This window comes from Zalophus californianus, chromosome 5 (genome assembly GCF_009762305.2).
Source record: "Zalophus californianus isolate mZalCal1 chromosome 5, mZalCal1.pri.v2, whole genome shotgun sequence".
Classification (NCBI taxonomy): domain Eukaryota; kingdom Metazoa; phylum Chordata; class Mammalia; order Carnivora; family Otariidae; genus Zalophus; species Zalophus californianus.
Window position 1 is genome coordinate 63,837,905 of NC_045599.1, and position 24,418 is coordinate 63,862,322.

At 35.8% G+C, this 24,418-nt stretch overlaps 1 protein-coding gene across 2 annotated transcripts in view; it reads right to left on the reverse strand.

Moving 5' to 3' along the window:
* Positions 1 to 24,418, reverse strand: part of EDIL3 (EGF like repeats and discoidin domains 3) — a 415,865-nt gene that overhangs the window by 156,554 nt on the left and 234,893 nt on the right. For both annotated transcript variants that reach the window (XM_027606749.2, XM_027606748.2), the window contains one exon: positions 16,652 to 16,765. In XM_027606749.2, coding sequence (XP_027462550.1) covers positions 16,652 to 16,765 — 114 coding nt within the window. The remainder of the gene's footprint in view (positions 1 to 16,651; positions 16,766 to 24,418) is intronic.

The window sequence follows — 24,418 nt, forward strand, 5'->3', positions numbered from 1 at the left end:
TGCAAAAGATCAGAAATCATCTATATTCTTTCCTTTCTTGCATTTGAGAAAAGAATTTGTTTCCGCTGTTTGGTGGATGTGATAAAGGGAGAGACCATTGTGGTTTCTGCCTCAAATTTCTCCATTATGAAATTACCATTTTATACCCACTTTGATAATTCAAACCCTAAATTTTACCTAAGCACCTCATAATGCCATATTAACATGTGTAGAGGATAATGACTAGCCCACAAATTACGTTTTAACCATGTTCAAAGTATAAATTCATCAGATGAGTTCTTTTCTAGTGGTTTCATTATAGATTGTTTTTTAAAGATTTTATTTATTTGAGAAAGAGAGAGAGCAAGCACGAGCTGAAGGTAGATGCTTAGCCCACTGAGATATCCAGGTGCCCAGATTTTTTTTTCTATATTGTATAGACTTTATTTGGGTTCTTCCTTTTATCTTTTCTTTTTCCAAAAAATTTTTTACAAGGGGAGGAACAGTGATGGTTGAAAAGATTGATATTTTCAGTCTGAGAAAAATACAATATTTTTCAGCCATACAATTTTAAATTTTATGAGGATGAAATCAAGTTGTCCTGCTCCCGATCTCTGCATACTTCATCTTTGACTTAGGAAATACTAGAATGCACTTTTCCTGGAGTATAAATGCCAGACTAAACGTTAACCCCTGATCATATGAAGTTCAGCAGAGAATGGGAATGTTAATACAATTTGAAAATCAAGAAGATCTTACTGGATGTTTCAGTAATTATTTGCAATCAAGTACAAAACCGTCAGGTAATGAGAATCTGATTCAATTTGTTAGAGGAATTTAACAAGTCCCGGGGGTCTATTTGAGCATTTTGCAGATATTTTTTTCTATCTTTCCTTTATTAGATCATCACTTTAAGGTACAACAGGTAAACTTTCAAAGTGATATGTCTGCACAAAACTGTTGGGCAACATTTGGAAAAATATACCCAGAGGCATGTGATTGAAGATGGAACTTGCATGTCAGACACAGAAAATCCAATTCGGTTTTGTCATTGAGTCAATTTTTTGTGTTTATTGTTGCAAAGACTTCATCCTGCAGTAATGTTGGAACCATTTCTTTCCTTGAGGGCTACTGATATACTTGCATGGTACTATTTTTCTTTTTTTTTTTTTTTAAACTTATTGTCACATCTTTTTAAAAAAGACTGTGAGAAATTAAGTTCAAATAATAATTTATACTCGAGTATTTGTAGTAATGGTTATTTACATTTATATCTCTATATATTTATGGGTAGACTTTAAATATTATGTATCTTAGATATAATATTATACAATTAATACTGAATATATACCTTTTATCAATCCATAGTTGATTTCTTAATTTTTTATTATGTTTGCAAAAGGTGACAGCTTGAGGCAAATTGTCCTTCTCCTGTCCTATTAGATTTCCAGATTAATTCCTAATTTTATGTATTTCAAGGAAAGTATTCTTAAATTTATCTCAGGTGATGGTTTAAAAGACAAAAACATTGCTAAAGCATGCCATTTCAAATTTCTAAAACATAACACATTTTTTTTAATCTGGAATAAAACTAGGATTCAAGTTGATTTTTTGATTTCTTTTACTTTTCTTCTTCTTTTTTTTTTTTTTTTTTTTTGCTTTTCTTTGACTTCTTGATATATTTACAAAAGTTAAAGACTACTTCAGGGTTTTAAAAATCCTTTATGGTTACGCAAAATGACAGCTAATGAGATGGATGTTTAATATATAAATGTTGTTTGCCATCGACTATTCTTGACCCCACATTGTCAGGGCCTAAAAGGTAAGTGATCATTCTAAAAATCTCATCACATGATGATTACACAGCAATTGAAACCATCCACTAAATATTAAGATTCTAAAGGACAAAGGGTATATTTATCCTTGTGCATATCATCTTTCTTGTAAAATTCCCCTCTCCATCACTCTCCATTTGGTACCTACTATATGTTCTTCTGGTTTCAGCTCAAATGTCATTTCCTTAAACTCCCAAAACAGAACAGGCACTCCTGTAATGGCTCCCTTTTCTTTTCATTCATAGCACTCATCATGCTTTATAATTAGATACTATATAATTCCTGTTTTTCTCTCCCACTAATCTATATACTCCAGGAGAGCAGGAACTGAATTTATTTTAATTACCATTTTGCCCCAGCTCTGGTGGGTGGCTACTATTGGATGCAATTTGGTGAATGAATGAGTTCATTTATATATGTTCTCAAAACCTGTACACACTTATGTTAAGAAAAAAAAATCAGTAAATATTTGTGGCTAGTTTATTTGATCACATGATTGAATGAATACATTTTCTATATTATAATAATGAACTTTGTAATTTTCTTACTAAATTTATATGTGTATTAATTCTCATTTTACTTCCTGATAAATACCTCTTATTTTTAATATTCTTTATATTATATCAGAATTTGTTTATATTTTGCTTTTGGATCTATGTCGTACCTGGACATAGCAGAGTAGGAGTTTAGTGTTATATGGCACAAAACTATAATCTTTGTTCATCTATTTAGAGTAAGAAAATACTGGAATTTTTCACTCCACCATTAGTTTCTCTTTACCATTCACTAAAATACTTGATCAAACAGCAGTGTTAGCTTACCATAATTACAAACATAAAAACATGGATAAACTGGGAAACAAACTGAGGGTTGCTGGAGGGGAGGAGGGTGTGAGGATGGGGTAACTGGGTGATGGGCATTAAGGAGGGCATGTGATGTGATGAGCACCAGGTATTATACACAACTAATGAATCACTGAACATTACACCAAAAAAAAAAAAAAATGAAATTAGATGTTTGTGGTTCAGAAATACGTGATGATGTCATTTTTTTAAAAAAACAAAGCAACTCCTATCTCCTATAATGGTTTGGTTGGATTGATATGTTTATTAAAGATTATATTAATGCCAAGAATTTCCTAAATTAATGTACTACTAAAACATGGTATGCAAGACATTATACCTGACCTCTACACAAGTTGTTCTCAAGTACATAGTTAGTTACTAAAGATAGGTTAGTTGTTTGAGTATACAAAAAATTAAAATCGCACAAAATTATAACAAAAGAAAAGATGGGATCACTGGTATCGGCTTTTCAAATAACTCAAAGATCCTTCTGTCCTTTCATTTATTAATGCAATTCACTGATCTACAATTTTACTAAGTACTTTATATATGCTATTAATTTTAGTCTACCTATCTATATAAACCAAATGGTTATATTAACTCCATTGATGGATGAAAACTCTGAAGCCCAGAAAGGGCAACTAATGTATCCAGACACTTAGTTACAAAGAGGAAGATCCAGAGTTTATACCCCAGTTCTATCTGAATGCAAAGCCTGTGCCCTTTCCTCCTACTCTTCCAACACTCGCCAAGGCACTCCTCAAGTACAAATGTTCTTACAGCGTACAGTGTAATGAACAGTGCTCCTTTCATCCTACAAGGAGCAGTATCAATCACGCTTAGGAGTGCATGCTCTTGCAGCTGCAATGCTTGGACGGAAGGCCAGGATCACAGTTGACTTGCCCTGTTGACTTAGGCAAATTATTTACTAAGCATGCTCAGTTTTCTCCGTAAAATGGAGCCGGTGATAAATAGAACCCACTAGAAAGTGTTAAGAGGGTTAAATAAATCAATATTTAAAGTACTTAGGACAGTTTTGGCACACAGTAAGTTAAAAGTCTAAATTAAAATCAACATTATCATATGACAGCTAGTTGGTGATATAGTGGTGTTTAGTTATTTACAAAAGCAAAAATTAAGTGTTGAGCATATAAAAATAAATACCACATAATTTAGTTATCTATAAAATATTTTAACAATTTTCACTGCATAAGTTTGTACTTGTACAAAGGTACTTGGCAGCATTGCTATCAAAAGGAAAGATACACACGTACATTTATATAGTGTATGTTGTATATGTTTGTGTATTTATACATACTAGCCCATTTGTAACAAAGGTTTAAAGAGTTACATCTGCCCAAAAAATGAAGATATGGAAATATTAATTTATATTTTTAAAAATACATTCACATGTATCATCATCTCTGTCTTTATTACTTTATAGGTAGAATTCTTAGGGTAGGGGTTACAGGATAGATTATAAAGCTTAATTTTTAAAAAATTGGACAGTTATGACACTCTAGAAACATCACTTTATCCTCAGTTGAAGATTTTAGTTTTCATTTTTAATAAAACTCTCTGAAACCATCCAAGTCTTAATACTTTTTGGCATAATAGTTTGGGGATGTTGCGTTATAAGAGATCCCTTGGTAACTATCTTAATTTCCAGAAATAGTATCAGTGATGAAAATGAATTTGAGTGCCATTTCTGAAATTTAATCAAGTCACATTTAAACACCCAGCAGGGAACTGTATATGGCTATTGTGGGCCATATAGTCCAATCAATGAAAACAATCCTAGTTATTTTTGGATTAGTTAACTAAAGTGCTATCAATTTCCATTGCACTTACTTTAAACATCACGTTCTGTTAAACATACACAGCAAAGCATATATTTTCTTATGAGAATAGGTTTCTCATTACAGTTCATCATCATTTCCTTTCAAGCTGTGTATGAAAATGGCTGAACGCTTGAGCTTATACCATTTAAAAACAATAAGAAAACATAAATTAGGACTTTATAATTAGGAGAATGGTTGTAATACTGTAATAAATAGTATGAACACGTCTAAATGATTTTCACATATCATTCAAATATAACTTAACTTAAAAATAATAAAAATTAAACTCCCCGTAATAAATAAATGAAAAATAAAGCTAAAAAAAAATTGAGATCTGCCAAAGGAAGTGATAAGCTGTATGAAGAATACCTGGAAATCTAAAACTGAAATATTTAAATCAGAAGTATTATTGCCTTAGCCTACCTACAAATATAATTAGCAAATAATTACTGGAAAAATACAGGCAGATTTTTGCCCAGTATTAAAACTTTTGTTATTAACATTTGAAATATTACATTTACTGAATATGATAGGTGATTGATTTGCATAATAATAATTATTACTACATAATTGGACATCATGTCTTAAGAGGGTTAGGTATAAATTTATTCCTTATAAAGTAAAACTGTGTAATACCTATATTAATTAAATACATACATTACGATAAAGAATTCACATAAGATTTTTAAATAATATTTATTAAAGTAGTATCTTAAACATCTTGCTTTTAATTGTTTAACTGAAAATTTAAAAATATATTTAGGTTTTAAAAATGTAGTATATCACTAATATTAAAAATATTTCACTTAATTGCACTGGCAAAGGTAATCTTTTTATTTTAATTCAATTAGCCAACATATAGTACATCATTAGTTTCAGGTATAGAGTTCAATAATTCATCAGTTGCGTATAACGCCCAGGGCTCATCACATCACGTGCCCTCCTTAATGCCCATCACCCACACTGGCAAAGGTAGTCTTAATAAATTGCTTAAAATTGAAGGGCATGTAAAAATGAGGGAAAGGCAGAGAAAGGTTAAAAATCTGAGAAAAACAAATCTTTATGATTATATGCACACAGATATCGAGATCAGTCTGTCAAAACCACTTAAAGAGTTATATCCAAAATTACCACTTTTATATTTTCAAGACATACTAGGGGTAGTAGTTAGATCAGAGCATTCATATGTGTCTACCTGATATTTGAAATGGATAAGAAATAAATAATGATCTAAGATAAATTATCAAGATGTCTGCATGCAGAAATGGCTTAAATGGGGGGTAGGAGCAAGATGGTGGAGGAGTAGAAGACCTAAATTTTGTCTGGTCCCAGGAATTCAGCTAGACAGGGATCAAACATTCTGAACCCCTATGAACTCAACAGGAGATCAAAGAAAGGAATAGCAGCAACTCTCTGAACAGAAAAGCGACCACTTTCTGGAAGGTAGGACATGCAGAGAAGTGAATCTGAGGCAATATTGGGGAAGACAGACGGCGGGGGAGGGGAACCTCCGTCAGCTGCTACTGGCAAGTGATAGAGCAGCAGAGCACAAAATCGTAACTTTTAGAAGTCTGCTCCGCTGAGGGATGACGCTCCAGTGGCTAAGCTGGAGGTGGAACACTCCCTGGGACAGTGTGGTCTCAGGACCCTCGGGGTCACACAAAGACCAGAGGTGCCTGAATGTGGCAGAGCTCTCAGGTATCAGAGCAGGGAAGCTGGCTGCAGAGATGGAGCCGAGGAGCGTGTTCTCAGCTCGGGGTTGCCATTAACCATGATCCGTGGCACAGTTGGGCCACTGCTCCTCCAGCAGGGATCCAACAAGTGGCAGATCTGAGGAGACTCACCTTCCTCCCCCAGGAGGAGCGGCGCAGGAGTGCACCACAGGGATCTGCTGGGTTTGGAGACTCCAAAAGGGGTTAGTGCCAGAGATAGAAAACACTTGGTCACAAGCCGGGTGGGTGCGGAGTGCAGCCGGAGACCGGGGAACAAAGGTGATTGACTGCTTTTCTCTGGAGGCTCAATGAGGAGTGGGGCTCCGAGCTCTCAGCTCCTCCAGGGTGGAGATTGGGAGGCTGCCATTTCATTCTCATCCTCCAAAGCTCTGCGGAAAGCTTGCAGGGAACAAAAGCTCCCAAGAGCAAACCCGAGCAGATTACTTAGTCCACCCTGAGCAGGGTAATTCTGCCTCCAGCAAAGACATCTGAGAGCCACCACAAAAGGCCCCTCCCCCAGAAGACCAGCAAGAACAGCAAGCCAAGACAAGTTCACCAATCAATGAGAACAGCAGAACTCCAGCACTAGGGGAATACAGCACATAGAATTCATGGCTTTTTCCCCATGATTCTTTAGTCTTTCTTTTTTTTTTTTTTTAAAGATTTTATTTATTTTTTTTTGAGAGAGAGAGAGAGAGATAGAGAGCACGAGAGGGAGGAGGGTCAGAGGGAGAAGCAGACTCCCTGCCGAGCAGGAAGCCCGATGTGGGACTCGATCCTGGGACTCCAGGATCATGACCTGAGCCGAAGGCAGTCGCTTAACTGACTGAGCCACCCAGGCGCCCGATTCTTTAGTCTTTCAAAGTTAATTTTTTTAGTTTTCTTGTTTTTAATTTTTTTTTTGCTTTTTCAACCAACATCTTATCAATTCTTTTTTAAAAAAACATTTTTATTTTTCATTTTTAGAGTAATATTTTATCCCTTCATAATAGTTAACCTTATTTTTGGTATATATATATATATATATATATATATATGTATATATATATATACATACATATATGTATATATAAGTTGTTCTCTCTTTAAAATTTTGGGATACAGTTTCTTCTAACAGACCAAAATATACCCTAAATCTCTAATGTATGGCTTTGTTCTAGCTTCCTGCCTGATCACATTCTCTCCATTTTTTTTAAATCCTCTTCTTTCTTTTTTCAACCAACTTATCAATTCCTTTTATAAAATCTTTTATAATTTTCATCTTTACATTCATATTCCAACCCTTCATTGTATTTGCCCTTATTTTTGTACATATATAAGTTTTTCTTTCTTTAAAATTTTGGGAGGCACTTTCTTCTAGACCAAAATATGCCCCAAATCTAGTGTGTGGCACTGATCTATGCACCAACCTGATCATAACTGATCATATCAAGAAGATCTAACAATTGAAAATATCTATGCCCCTAACATGGGAGCAGCCAATTATATAAGGCAATTAATAACAAAAGCAAAAAAAAACATCAACAACAATACAATAATAGTAGGGGACTTTAAACCTCCCTCACTGAAATGGACAGATCATCTAAGCAAAAGATCAACAAGGAAATAAAGATTTTAAATGACACACTGGACCAAATGGACTTCACAGATCTATTCAGAACATTCAATCCCAAAGCAACAGAATACACATTCTTCTCTAGTGCCCATGGAACATTCTCCAGAATTGATCACATCCTAGGTCACGTATCAGGTCTCAACCGGTACCAAAAAACTGGGATCATTCCCTGCATATTTTCGGACCACAATGCTTTGAAACTAGAACTCAATCACAAGAGGAAAGTCGGAAAGAACTCAAATACATGGAGGCTAAAGAGCATCCTACTAAGGAATGAATGGTTCAACCAGGAAATTAAAGAAGAGTTAAAAAAATTCATGGAAACAAATGAAAATGAAAACACAACTGTTCAAAAATTGGGATGCAGCCAAGGCAGTCCTAAGAGGAAAGTATAGAGCAATACAAGCCTTTCTCAAGAAACAAAAAAGGTCTCAAATACACAACCTAACCCTACACCTAAAGGAGCTGGAGAAAGAGCAGCATATAAAGCCTAAGCCCAGCAGGAGAAGAGAAATAATAAAGATCAGAGCAGAAATCAATGAAATAGAAACCAAAAGAACAGTAGAACTGATCAACGAAACTAGGAACTGGTACTTTGAAAGAATTAATAAGATTGATAAACCCCTGGCCAGACTTATCAAAAAGAAAAGAGAAATAACCCAAATCAACAAAATCATGAATGAAAGAGGAGAGATCACAACCAACACCAAAGAAATAAAAACAACTATAAGAACATATTATGAGTGACTATATGCCAGCAAATTACATAACCTGGAAGAAATGGATGCATTCCTAGAGATGTATCAACTACCAAAACTGAACCAGGAAGAAATAGAAAACCTGAACAGACCTAGAACCACTAAGGAAATTGAAGCAGTCATCAAAAATCTCCCAACAAACAAAAGCCCAGGGCCAGATGGCTTCCCAGGGGAATTCTACCAAACATTTCAAGAAGAATTAATACCTATTCTTCTGAAACTGTTCCAAAAAATAGAAATGGAAGGAAAACTTCCAAACTCGTTTTATGAGGCCACCACTACCTTGATCCCCAAACCAGACAAAGACCCCATCAAAAAGGAGAATTACAGACCAATATCCTTGATAAACATGGATGCAAAAATTCTCACCAATATACTATCCAATAGGATCCAACAGTACATTAAAAGGACTATTCACCACGACCAAGTGGGATTTATGCCTGGGCTGCAAGGTTGGTCAACATCTGCAAATCAATCAATGTGATACAATATATTAACAAAAGAGAGAACAAGAACCATATGATCCTCTCAATAGATGCAGAAAAAGCATTTGACAAAAAAAAAAAAAAAAAAAAAGCATTTGACAAAGTACAGCATCCTTTCTTGATCAAAACTCTTCAGAGTATAGGGATAGAGGGTACATACCCTCAATATCATAAAAGCCATCTATGAAAAATCTACAGCAAATATCATTCTCAACTGAGAGCTTTCCCCCTAAGGTCAGGAACACGGCAGAGATGTCCACTATCACCACTGCTATTCAACATAGTATTAGAAGTCCTAGCCACAGCAATCAGACAACAAAAAGAAATCAAAGGCCTCTGAATCAGCAAAGAAGTCAAACTCTCACTCTTTGCAGATGATATGATACTTCATGTGGAAAACCCAAAAGACTCCACCCCAAAACTACTAGAACTCATACAGGAATTCAGTAAAGTGGCAGGATATAAAATCAATGCACAGAAATCAGTGGCATTCCTATACACTAACAACAAGACAGAAGAGAGAGAAATTAAGGAGTTGATCCCATTTACAACTGCACCCAAAACCATAAGATACCTAGGAATAAATCTAACCAAAGAGGCAAAGAATCTGTACTCAGAAAACTGTAAAATACTCATGAAAGAAATTGAGGAAGACACAATGAAATGGAAAAATGTTCCATGCTCATGGATTGGAAGAACAAATATTGTGAAGATGTCAATGCTACCTAGAGCAATCTACACATTTAATGCAATCCCTATCAAAATACCATCAACTTTCTTCAAAGAAATGGAAAAAATAATCCTAAAATTTTTATGGAACCAGTAAAGACCCCAAATATCCAGAGGAATGTTGAAAAAGAAAAGCAAAGCTGGCGGCATCACAAGTCCAGATTTCAAGTTCTATTACAAAGCTGTCATCCTCAAGACAGTATGGTACTGGAACAAAAACAGACACATAGATCAATGGAACAGAATAGAGAGCCCAGAAATGGACCCTCAACTCTATGGTCAATCAATCTTCGACAAAGCAGAAAAGAATGTCCATTGGAAAATAGACAGTCTTTTCAACAAATGGTGTTGGGAAAATTGGACAGCCACATGCAAAAGAATGAAACTGGACTATTTCCTTACACCACACACAAAAATAGACTCAAAATGGTTGAAAGACCTAAATGTGAGACAGGAGTCCATCAAAATCAAAATCCTTGAGAACACAGGCAGCAACCTCTTCGACCTCAGCCACAGCATCTTCTTCCTAGAAACATCCCCAAAGGCAAGGGAAGCAAGGGCAAAAATGAACTGTTGGGAACTCATCAAGATAAAAAGCTTTTGCACAGTAAAAGAACCGTCAACAAAACCAAAAGACAACCAACAGAATGGGAGAAGATATTTGCAAATGACATATCAGATAAAGGGCTAGTATCCAAAATCTATAAAGAACTTCTCAAACTCAACACCCAAAGAACAAATAATCCAATCAAGAAATGGGCAGAAGACATGAACGGACATTTTTCCAAAGAAGACATTCAAATGGCCAACAGACACATGAAAAAGTGCTCAACATCGTTTGGCATCAGGGAAGTCCAAATCAAAACCTCAATGAGATACCACCTCACACCAGTCAGCATGGCTAAAATTAACAAGTCAGGAAACAACAGATGCTGGCAGGGATGCAGAGAAAGGGGAACCCTCCTACACTGTTGGTGGGAATGCAAGCTGGTGCAGCCACTCTGGAAAACAGTACGGAGGTTCCTCAAAAAGTTGAAAATAGAGCTACCATCCAACCCAGCAATTGAAGTACTGGGTATTTACCCCAAAGATACAAATGCAGGGATCCAAAGGGGTAGGAGCACCCCGATGTTTATAGCAGCAATGTCCATAATAGCCAAACTATGGAAAGAGCCAAGATATCCGTCGACAGATGAATGGATAAAGAAGATGTGGTATATATATATATATATATATATATATATACACACACACACACACACACACACACACACACACACATACATACACAATGGAATATTATGCAGCCATCAAAAGGAATGAGATCTTGTCATTTGCAAAGACGTGGATGGAACTGGAGGGTATTATGCTGAGCGAAATAAGTCAATCCGAGAAAGACATGTAGCATATGACCTCACTGATGTGAGGATTTCTTAATCTCAGGAACAAACTGAGGGTTGCTGGAGTGGTGGGGGGTGGGAGGGATGGGGTGGCCGGGTGATAGACATTGGGGAGGGTATGTGCTATGGTGAGTGCTGTGAATTGTGTTAAGGCTCTTGAATCACAGACTTGTACCTCTGAAACAAATAATACATTATACGTTAAAAAAAATAGAAGAAGAAGAAGATAGCAGGAAGGGAAAAATGAAGGGGGGGAAATCGGAGGGGGAAATGCACCATGAGAGACTATGGACTCTGAAAAACAAACTGAGGGTTCTAGAGGGGAGGGGGTTGGGGGAAAGGTTAGCCTGGTGATGGATATTAAAGAGGGAACATTCTGCGTGGAGCACTGGGTGTTATGCACAAACAATGAATCATAGAACACTACATCAAAAACGAATGATGTAATGTATGGTGATTAACAGAACATAATAAAATAATATTGAAAAAAAAAGAGAAGTGGCCTAAATAGAGGAACAGAGTCTTTGTTTACTTTTCTTATTTAAAATCCAACTGCTTAACCCTATTGCAAAGTAGAATTATAGAAGATTTTATCAAAGTCAAAGGAAAAAAATTCAACTTGTGGTATGATTATGAGTATCAGTTAATATACCAAATTATATTTCATTACACTGGCAAAAGCATCTTTAGAATACTACTCAAAAAATGGGAAGTCAGGTAAAAAAGAACTTGGTGGTAGTTGAGGACACTGAGAAATCAGATACCATTTCTATACTTACCTCAGAACGCTAGGTTCATTCATTCATTTATTTAGCAAATGTCTATTGAGCAACCACCATTTGCTAGTTCTCTTCTGTCAAATGTGATTACAATAGTACTCTTGTTCCCTCATGGAGGATATACTCATTGGAGGAATAGTCAGTAAAAAATATATATAAGTAAAAATATGATATGTTAATGATTAGTGCTAAGGAGAAAAACTGTAACAGAAAAAGGGGTGGGTGTTGTTTTGGTTTGTTGACGTAGGGAGGTAGAGAGGCTGAGGAAAGCCTCATTGGGAGGATGCCTTTATGCAAAGATCCAAAAGAACTATTGGAGTACTCATAACATCATAATAGAATATTACAGAAAAGGGGAGATGGGAACGGAAATGCTGTAGGGCAAGGACGCACCAGGTTTGCACCAGGTGTGTGCCAGGAATAGCTAGGAGGCCAGTGCAGCTGAAATAGTGCACAAGGAAGGGAGAGTCCCATGAGATGTGGTCACAGAGGTGAGTAAATAGGGCAGAGGCACAGGCAGGTCCTACTGGCCTCAGGAACCAGGGGGACTGTAAGTTTCACTTAGTGTAAGATCAGAAGTCAGTAGAAGATTCTGAACTGCTAGGTGATGTGTATTGACTTTTGCTTTAAAAGGCTCCCTCTGGTAGCAGAGTTAAGAACAGACTATGTAAGAAGCACATGTAGAAGGAAGGACCTCTCTCTAGTAAAACTGTCTCATGGGAACTTTTTATGTCTTTTGATAAACTTTTCTTTTGTCACCTCCTTTACCTTAAAATTCTCTGCCCACAAGGGCGGCAGAGAGAGAGAGAGAGAGAGAGAGAGGCAGAGACAGAAAGAGAAAGAGAGAATGTGCATGAGTGTGTTTCCTGGGATGGTTCCTAGGACTCTTTCCCTTCTCCTCATTTTTCTTTTCCATATTCTTTCTCAAGTTTGCCACCTAGCCTCTGCTCCTCCTTAGCTTTTCATCTGTTTCCATTTATCTGTATTTCCATTTGTGAAATGAGAGGGGGTAGGGATATGGGGTCTGAGGAAGAAGCAGAGTGATTCACGGTCAGTCCGGTTTTTTGTTCACATATGTAGTGCTCGCTCACTAAGTAGATGTTTACAATATAATTATACTTTTCAGATCACAAAGGTCCTATAAGCCTTATAAATTCAAAATATACTGAAGAATAAAGATGAAGACACAGCTCAACTATAATATGATAAATTTCAGGTTACTTACTTCCTTTGTAGGAAAGTTCTGTTCATGTTTTTGATGTTTTCTTTCTTCTGTTGTGTTTAATTTTATTGAATTAAAAAACATAATAAACTGAGGATAAGAAATATTTTCCTTTCACCTTTGTTATAAATACCTCCCAGTTTATTATTTGTGTTTACAGTTTATTACTTTGGTATAGATGTATTTAGGAAATTCCATTCCTCTGCAATATCTTTTATTATTTATTATTTGGGAGGGCATTGAGAATGATTTAATTTTAAAATATACCAAAACCTAATTAACCCATCAGTAGATATAAGAAAATAGTGGAAGAAGGGAAGTAATATGAGTGCGGACACCCAAGATTAGAGTGAAGTCAGTTTGGATTTGAACACAAGGACGCCAGCATTTTAATGGTATCCTCTGACCCACCCAGCATTAAGTCTCCATTTTTCTCCTTTTCCTCTTCCTTCTGAAATATCTGCCAAAACAAATGGCCTCTCTGCCATAACTGTAGGCATGAGCTGACCCACGGGTACCCCTGTGGGACATGACAAAAAGTTCAGAAGAAAGTTTATAAATCTTACTCCAGAATGGATGCTGGGCACATTGATTATAATCTATGTACTGTCAATTCCCAGGATCCTAACCTCAATCAGCTTAGAGCTGGCACTACATGTAATCTGCAGGTGTTTCTGTGTGCCCTGTAGTGAGAGAGTACTCTGAGTTCTCAATGTGTGGTACTACAGCATCACTGTGGTAGAATGCTCTTTCTTACTCTGGATTTCTAACAATTCTAAGAAGTCACACAAAAAAGCAGAACCATATCCCTAGACACTGAAACAGTAGGGAGATTAAGGATCCTTAAATTATTATAAACTCTTGCAAATCAATACAGTAAAAACAAATACCCCAATTAGAACATATTTTACAGTATATCCTAAGTGATTCTTTCTGATCTCTTTAGGATAATGTCAGAGCATATGATGGGTTAAGAAAGTCACTATTGCTTTCATGTTCAATGAGAAGTCTGAGTTTAAATATAAAGATTATATAAATATGAAACTAAATCAAAGAAAACATATTTATTAAACATAATCGAAAGACACTAGACACAAACTGGTGCCAATTAAGTTCAAGGTTTATTTCAATATGTCTTTCTATAATCAATCAAGTTTCTTTCTTTTCAAGGGTATTTTTAGATGTGGTGACCTCAACAAAATCTCTGCTGGAGATTTTAGGCTTCAGTCATCAGTTTCAACATCTAGTTCACATCCAGGTCTCCTTCCATTTTCAACCTGTAGGCAACTGACTATCTAGTTGCTCCTTGGCCAACACAGGAAGGCAAGGATACACACACATACATACAACTTCAAGACCTAGGTCTCTTGTCCCAGGGTGCCTATATCTTCAGACATCACTTCTTCTTCAGGGCATTCAGAGAGCTAGTGCTTGACCACCTCAGAGTGACGCTCATTGCTAGGCAGGCTTCCCATGACATGTTCCCTATACAGGGCTCTCCTTTTAGGAAAATGGGAAAGTCTCATCTCCCCATTGCTCCCCTGGCCAGGCTTCCTATGGGTCATGTTCGTAGCCAGGCATTCTTTTAAGCTCTGCCAAAGTTCTCGTACTGTCTGGAAGGCGCTTTATTCTGGCACCCCACGTCTGTTTTGGCTACATGGAAATCAAATAGTCACTGACATTAGTTTTTTGGTCTTCATCATGGTAATTAAATATTCATTTACAGATACCTTGGGGTGCTTTTTAGTACAACTTTCAATGCTAAGTAGACAGCCATCTGCAAGTCCCAAAAACCAAAGAAAGGAAGAATGCAAGAGTTGTATCTGGGTGGGCCAAGGACCAATCGAATCTGAATTAAGTTAACATACTGAATGGTCAGTTACATGCTTTACAGGAAGGTTTCTAGGTCAGTTGACTGGGTGGCCACTAGTCTATTTGGTTGTATGATCAATCTGCTTACTCAGGCTGTCCTTTCCTTCCATACATCCATGGCTGAAGGTTCCTATGTCAACTCACAATTACTATCTTCTCCAATTATTTTTTAAACTTAGAAAATTTCCCCACATCCAAGGTATTTCTTTGATATTCAGGATTTCATTAGTTTTTTATTTTGTTTATATACATAACCCAAATAATTCCTTAAGTAATTTTCTCTGTTTTAATTTATAAACTATCCTTGTCAAAGGGAAAGGAAGAGAAGGAAAGTGACATGTAAAATTGTTACTCTGGCTAAAAAGGAAGGAGTGTGTGTGTGGTGTGTGTGTGTGTACATGTGTGCGCTCATGAGCATGTGTAAGAGAGAGAGGAGGTATAGTGCGCTTTTGTGTTTATTTCACTTAATTCTTTTTTTTATTATTATATTATGTTAATCACCACACATTACATCATTAGTTTTTGATGTAGTGTTCCATGATTCACTGTTTGCGTATAACACCCAGTGCTCCACGCAGAACGTGCCCTCTTTAATACCCATCACCAGGCCAACCCATCCTCCCACCCCCCCTCCCCTCTAGAACCCTCAGTTTGTTTTTCAGAGTCCATCGTCTCTCATTTAATTCTATCTGAAGAGATATCTCAGTTTAGAGGAAAATGCACTGAACTGGGAAGCACAAGTCCTGATTCTACATTCCTTCTAGTCCTGCTTCTGTCACCAACTGAGACAGCCTGGGCAAACCACATAGCCTATGTGTCTCAGTTTCTACATCTGCCTTCTGAATTTGCATAACGTGATGCTCTAATAGTATAATATACATCAAAGCAGTAGTGCTATAGAGTTTCTATAAGTGTCCAACAATTACTAAGCTATATCATTATTGTTCTCATTAGCATGTATTTGTGCCCAATTCTGGTTTCATCCCACTGACTATAATCCTGTTACTGCCTTCTCCTAGTTTTTGTTTCTTTTGGGGAAGAAGCGTTGCTTTTTGCTTCTTTGTAAATACTTCAGGCAAATTACTGTCCTACCGTTTGATATATCATCACAAGACCCTACTCTCTTAGGCTTCCAAAAAGACCACTAAACAGTGTGTCAATTTCTTACTAATGTGTATGCCAGCTCAATACAAATCCTCCTTTTATTTGTGATAGAGGCTATCAGCTTAGAGAGCCTTGAATTTATTGTCTGAAGCAGAGTGGTCACTCTGGTGGAAATGCAGGTCATACACATACTCAAAAGCCAAAATGGGATTCATAAGGGAGATGAACTTGGACCGCTGAGAAATGCCGCCCTCGTTTCAGACCACAAGGTGGCCAATTCTATGCCTAGCATGCACTGAGCTCTATCCTGGAGAGTAGACATATATTAATAACATTAACAACAACAAATATGAAATGTGCCATTTCAATAAATTATAAACTCTAAAAGCAAACTATATTGATTTTGACCCAGATTCCATAATAAATGGAGAATATGCAAACAACAACAAAAATATATACATATATGAATACTTACTGTACTGACAATTTCTTCCCATGAATTCACCTGGGCACTCACAGGAATAGTTAGCAACAAGATCTGTACATATTCCACCATTTTTGCAAGGCTCAGCTTCACATTCATTTATGTCTGAGGGAAACAGAAAGAACAGAGAAAATGAGAATTATTGGTAAAAAAATGATTTTAGTTATTGGAAAGTTTTAGGCCTTTCAAGTAAAACAAATCTATGTAATTACTTTTGTGTGTTTGTGAGTGTGTATATGTGTGTTCAGTCAATAACAGAAATAGTGCTTAAAACCAACAACTGATTAATAATCAAGTTCAAATGGAATTGAGAATCCAAATGAAAGACCAACAAAAGCAAACTTTCTCCAATCCTGAAAATAAATATGAATAGTGTGGGGAAATATTCAGTGTATCTTTAGAATTAAATCAAGCAAATTAACCCTGATAGAGAGATGAATTGGTATCTCTTACAAGATCTAGAAACCTCCCCTGCAGCAACAACTGCCAATTAACACTGTCTCATTTCATTTTAATTCATTAAAATTCCAACTGACAGAGATGTTTTAGTTTCTAAATAGTTTGCCTTTGATGAATGCAATGAGAAGCAAATTAGAGTTAATAGCTAAAGCTCATTACATTAAGCAAAGTATAATAAATGTAAATGATGATCACTTCCTAATCTCATTCAAGGGTTTCTAAAATTAGGATGACTAAAGGGACTTACCTTTGATATACCATTATTATACCTCATGCAAAATCATATGACATATAAAACATTCAGTAAATTGTACTAATTCCCATGCTAATTTTGGACAACAGATACAATGGATATAATGAATATGATTATAAATGAAAAAAGAAATAATGACTAATTCAGTCAAATATCCATCACTGATACACATCATTCCCTCTAAGCACAGCACCATGCTAGGTTGTGTGGGAACTAGTAAGTAGATGGATAATAAATAACTGCTCCCCATTGCTTTCTCTTCCTGTCACCTACTTCTATTGAACTCTCTCTCCTCTCTCCCACAGCTCCTTACAGACCAGAATAGTATTACCTAGGAACTGTCTGTATCTGTGCCTTTCACCCTCTCACCTTAACTGTGAGCCCTACAAATGTAGCCCCTGTCCTGCACTGTTCTTTGTATCTCCATGAATGCCACATGCTATCTGGGAGACCACTGGTACCAAAAAATGTTTCTAGATAAAATTTTTAACAAAAGATCAGAAATAGTGGCGCAGACAGTCTAAACAAATAGTTTCAGATGTGTAATGGACCTTCTAATACACTACAAAGTATCAAAACGGTATTCTGAAGTCCTGGGTTTTCATAGGGCTTAAAGCATTATGATCATTAAATTACCCCTTCAAGACCAAACAAGAACAAAACACTACAAAAGCTCTATTTTGCTCTTTCTTTTAACTTTTTCTCTTCTAAACAGTGTCTCCTCTTGGTATCAGAGTTGGTCACCCTCTCATTTTAAGCTTACTGTAAAAGTTTGGTCTAAATTTCCTTAGGCAGATGATGACTTTCCCTGAAAAAGCCATCCTTTTTTTGATTTCTGGTTGACTGTCACAGTTTGAGAGTAGAGAAAGTTCATAACTATGTTCAGAAAGAATCTAAATAATTTGAGTATTTTATGACATCAAATAATAGGATAAAATCAGAATCTGATAATCTCTAAAAATACAAATACGTGCTATAAAATATAATAAACTCCCAAATATTTGAAACTAAAACTCTCCAGAAGGAAGGAGGGAGGGAAGGAAGGAGCCATTTATTCATTATCTGATGAAACATTTAGCTCTTTTTAGTCTTTTTTTTTTTTAAATATTTTATTCATTTATTCATGAGAGACAGAGGGAGAGAGAGAGAGAAGCAGAGGGAGAAGCAGGCTCCCAAGGAGCAGGGAGCCCGACGCGGGACTCGATCCCAGGACCCCGGGACCATGACCTGAGCCGAAGGCAGACGCTTAACCATCTGAGCCACCCAGGCGCCCATAGCTCTTTTTAGTCTTAATCAAAATTTCACTTAGTGTGGATTTATACTGGACTAACATGCAAAATATTTTCATTATGTTTTGAAAGTAGCACAAAAGTCACTGTGCTATTTATTTTATAGTCAGCTGAATGTAAGGCAACAGCAATAATTGGCTACTTGGGAATATGCCTACTATGTCTTTCCCTGCATCATATTGACTACAATCTTTTTTTAGATGAGAATATGTCAATAGCTAATAAGTTAAATCTTCATGTTAGAGAATGCATTGCCTTATTTTGTAAAGTTAGACATAACAAGTTATTATTTTATATACTTACGAGGAAGAAACTGAGTATTGATGTCTGAAGACCACATAGGGAAATATAATTTGATCCTGAAGGAAAGGTTTAATTAAGATTAACGACAGAATGGAGATTGGTGGTATATTTCCAAACAGGAAACCGGAATGAGTCACAACTCTGAAGAGAAACATTCATGGTATGACAATGTGTTCAGGGACACAAGTAGCCAGTCTGTCTGGAGCCCTGCATGGGAAGAGGAGTGCTGAGACCCCATATCAGAGGATGTAGATAGGAGCCAGCTTATGATGAACCATTAATGCCAGTGGAGGAAACTGTCCTTTACTTTTTGGCACTAAAGACTTGGAGCCAGATGGGAGGGTATCTTCTGTACCCTTGTACTTTAGATAGACCTAGTGAAGCCAATATTTGGGATAGAATTAAGAAATGAATGAAGGAAAGCAGAACAGACAGACCCACACAGGAATCAATGCTGATAGGTACAACATATATTTCAATTCTCAGGTAAGAGGCTCTAAGTGTTTTCTCATTTTAATATTGAACTATATATTATGAGTAAAACCAAACCCAGCTCTTGCTGCTTTAAAACATTAATAGAAGGGAGTTTTCATAGTCAATGATGTGAGAACTATCCAGAGTCATTTTATATGTCTGTAAGGATATGCAGGTACTATTGTTCTCTGCTTCCTTATTTCTTCCAAGTATTTACACAATAAATATTACTTAACACAGGTGAATGTGAATCTAATGGAGACAAGTCAACCTTTGAACCTTCTAGCCATTTGATCATCAGGACAGATCTACCATCATCTAAAAAGGAAATTATAATTAAGTAGATCAGATTCTAAAATAAACAAGTTTCACCTTTATCCAGAGGTTAACACAAGGTAAAATGAACTGGAATTGCATTTGCTGAGGAGAAAACACTTTATATCCATGCTCAATTTTGGATAAAGAATGACCTTTTGTTGCTTGTGCATTTTTCGATTTTTTAAACTAAAAAAAAAAAAAAAAACTACCTTAAATTTAATATTTGTAGAAATACAAATGTTACATTAAAGGAGATATGTACTTTTAATATAGTAGCCAAAAAAGTAAAATATTTTTTGCATACGTACACATCTAGTAATAGGTAGACTCAGATAACATATGCAAATTACATGGAAGCGTTTATATATTAGTATAATGCAGGAGTTCTTTTAGTGGTGAAGGCTATTTGCACTGTGATTAACACTGCAAGCAATCTAAATGGAAACAGACCTCAATTTGAATAAATCATGTTTAATTAAAGACTAGATATAAATGTTCATAGAATATAATGTAATGAAATGAAAACTAAACATCTTTGTAATAAATCACATACATTTCTCTTTGTCATAGATCAAGACATTATCATTTCCAGAAAAAAGTCCTCATCTATTCCAAACATAGTGTAATATACTACATTCTTTTATAATCAAGAAAAATTGACATAGCAGTCCCCATATAAAATAGGAATTTCTATATTTGGTTGTATTTACAGTTCATTTATAATATTAATAGCTATCATTTTTGAGGTTTTTATATGTATGACTGCTTCATGAGAATGATTTAAAAAAAACAGCCTCATTCAGAATTGGATTTTATAATTAAGACAACCAGCTGAGTTCTGATCCCTCGTTCCAAAAGCACAAAACTGCTACCTACCATCTTGTCTGACTGAGGACAATGACAAGAGCTGAACATGGATTTCCAGATATAAACACATGATGCTTTTTTAAAAGCAAGGTAAAGGAAGAAAGGAGAAGAGAAGAGATGAGAGAAGAGATAATTGGTCACAAAAGCATGCATTTCTTTGAAAGAAAGAAGTACTCCACAAGGATTTCAGTCCCTTTGCTCTATTGTAACTAATTACACAAATTCATTCATACTATATGCATAACTTAGACTCTGTCCTTTATCATTATGTTGCACTTAGCCTATCTTATACAGACTTATAAAGGTGTGTTGGTAGTCTACCCTCTTAGGCTTAGGTTTTTACTAATAGAAATAATGTCAACCCATACACACTTTGGAGACTTCACTGTAAGAATCCTCTTCCAGGAATTGACAAAAACATATTCATAACATCACTCTGAGTACTCATGACCTTATACACAACTGCATCCTGAGAAGTGTTCAGTTACTCCTAGTCTTTTTTTCTGGATCTTTTCAAACCCGCCATTGTGCAAATTATAGCCCTAAAGCCCATGAAAATGACTTTGGAGTGGGAGGTTAGAAAGAATTTTTGAAAATCAAAATTATATTTGCTAGTTCCTTATTTAAGACTTCAAAAAAAATGGCTTCCCTTGGGCATAATTTCTTGCTATAGAAACCATGTCACTTCTTTCCAGATAATTATATTTTAATACTCAGTAATCCCATTCTTCATTATAGACTCTACCAGCTGGCCAGAGATGAAATGGAGATTTCTGGAGACTAATTCCCTGGGACCTCCTCTGGAGACTTTTAAATTTATTTGATTAACTAATTAATTAATTAATTAATTAGTTTCAAATTGTCTCACATTTGTAATATGTAGAGTAGGAGGTATAGAAAGTACCACTCCTGGTCCATCAGTGTCCCAGTTCATCCCTGAGTTTACCCAGAATCCTCAGGTTGATGTCATGTGGCCCCAATAGTGCAACTACATTTACTTGCCAACCTGGCTTAGAGTATTTTGAGTACTGACCACCATTTACAGAAGGTCATCCAATTCTTCTTGGGGTAGAAATCCATCTAACCTCTTGAGGGGAGACAAAAATAACTTAATTCAATCATGAAAATACCTCCCAAGTACATCCAGGCCCATGAACATCAACAAGGAACAACGAATTTTCAGGCTGAGCACCCTAGTTTTCATATATTAAAAGGACACCATGATAAAGCCCTTATTTTTTTCTTTGCAAAGACATAATTTCTCAACTTCCTTATTCCTTTCTCTTAGGCTATCTTTTCTCCAGCAATATTGTTATTGACTGTTAATTAGCCGGCAGAGCCTATTTTCAAGAGTCTGCTATTTTTGATCCTAACAACCCATCTTCCCTGGGCTCCCCATCAGCTATTAAATATTCTCCAGATCTCCCATGAGTGACTGACTTTTAAAATTTGAGCTTTTATTTATTTTTCTTATCTAAAACCTATGGTTTTTCAATTTTTCTTTTAAAAGTCTCAATAAATTATGATGAATTTCCAGAAATTCCATTCTCCCACTCAGATACTGAATTAAATTATGCCATAATCAGAATTATCTACAGGATTTCCCAGGCCTTTCTGGGCCCAATTCACTAGTAATTAATTTTAAAATAGCAAATTAGAATCTGAATTCTTTAATCAGAACATATCACAAACCTTTTTATAATAACATTGATAACCTTCACTTACCTAGAACCATAGTGTAAAACAAACAAACAAACCCAAGTCTAAGAGAAATTTATCCCTTACCACTTACTAACAAAGATGATGCTCTCTGCTCATCTGTATCCTGGCATCCTAGCATTTATTTTGAGATCTCAGTTTAGATGCAAAAATCTTTGCTACTAGTATCCAGGTAAAATCCAATTCTTCAGGATGTTTGCCTATAAAATTATTCCAGTGGGGCTTTACTTCACTTATTCAGATATTTGGCTACAAAGATAAGATAGCTATTCAAAGGTACTTATAAAGAAAAAAACAAGAGAGATAGAAGAAGGGCTGAGGGAGGGGTAATCAAGAGGGTGCTATACTTCAAATATTTGAGGCCTTGAAAAAAAATCAGAAATAAAACCTATGTAAAAAACATATAGTAGAAGCCAAAAAGAACCAATGTCTCTGGTAAAATATGGACCAAAGAACAACCTCTCTCTAAGGACATTACCTCAAGGGCATGCAGCATAGTAACTTACCTTGCAATAGATATTTGTTGATTGGTAGAAAAGAACCGAGAATATTAGAGACCTGAAGAATTGTCAACTATACTGTAATAGTGAATGCCTTGATTGGGGCAGGTGTACCAGCCTACTTTAAAGGGGTTCTGGTAAGGAAAATGAAGTTAGGACAATGCTTGTTTTAAAAGCTAGAACTTTTATTTTATTTTTTAAAGATTATTTATTGGACAGAGAGAGACAGAGAGAGAGAGCACAAGCAGGGAGAGTGGTAGGCAGAGGGAGGGAGAGAAGCAGACTCCCCGCTAACCAGGGAGCATGACACAGGGCTGGATCCCAGGACTCTGTGATCATGACCTGAGCTGAAGGCAGACGCTTAACCGACTACGCCACCCAGGTGCCCCAACAACTAGCACTTTTAAAACATACCAATACAAAGGCCCTACACCAGAGATTCTGATTTAAATGGACTTGGGTGTAACAAAGGGAGTAATATTGTTTATACAGGATTTCAAGCAAGTCTAAAGGTAGAGTTGACAACCACCATGTAGAACCTTTGCTCATTCATCTATTCATCCTTAGTTCTGTGTTATGTGCTAAGAATGAAAAGATTAATATATCATGGCTCCTTACGTTTCTCAAGGCTCTTATGGTACAGTAGGTACTCTAAGAAATAATCCAGTTACAGTAGAAAGTGACAAGTATCCTAACAGGAGAATGAATGCACAGTTTCTCAAAAAAATTTAAATATCAATAACTAAACCAGTCTAGCCGACTAAGGAATGTTGAATTTTAGAGGAGGAGTCTAGCTGACTGGGGAGAATGCTTCTGGGTTATCTAGAGTTATAATTAATTACTCTGTAAAGTTATTTTTCTAAATTAATATGCATCTCATAATTCTACAGATCTGAGAGTGACTCCTCATTATCTCATAGTTCTTTGCTCCAAGTATGAAGTTATATATTTCCTAGCTTCCTACCTTCCTACTTTTATTATGGTATGTTATCATATATATATATATATATATATATATATATACATATATATATATAAACATATATATATACATATATATATAAACATATATATATACATATATATATATAAACATATATATATATATATATATATTCATATAATGTTTTATCCAGAATTAACTACTCTGTTCTGTCACCTCCATGTCAAATTTGTTCACTTGCAGGTCTCTCTAGTTTTAGTGGTAAAACTGATAATCAGCTATTTTGGATATTTTTCTTTTAGAATGAGTAATCAGAAACTCATAACTGGTTAAGATGAGGTTTATGCTGGAAGCATAACTATGACTCATATGGTTGCCTTTACCCACTTATTCACTCACTTACTTATTCACTCATGAAAATTTCGACAAGCCCCTTCCATGAGTCAAGCCCTAAAATATATGACTGGATACATCAGTGAATGGGGATCAGTTCCTTTTCTAAGACATCTCATCTTCTGTAATTCCATTCAGAAGAGAGATAATTATAAGACTGTGGAATATGTGTCCTATACTATTACACTTAAAAGGTACTGAGAACACAGAATAGGCAATGGCTTTGCCTAGAGTAGATGT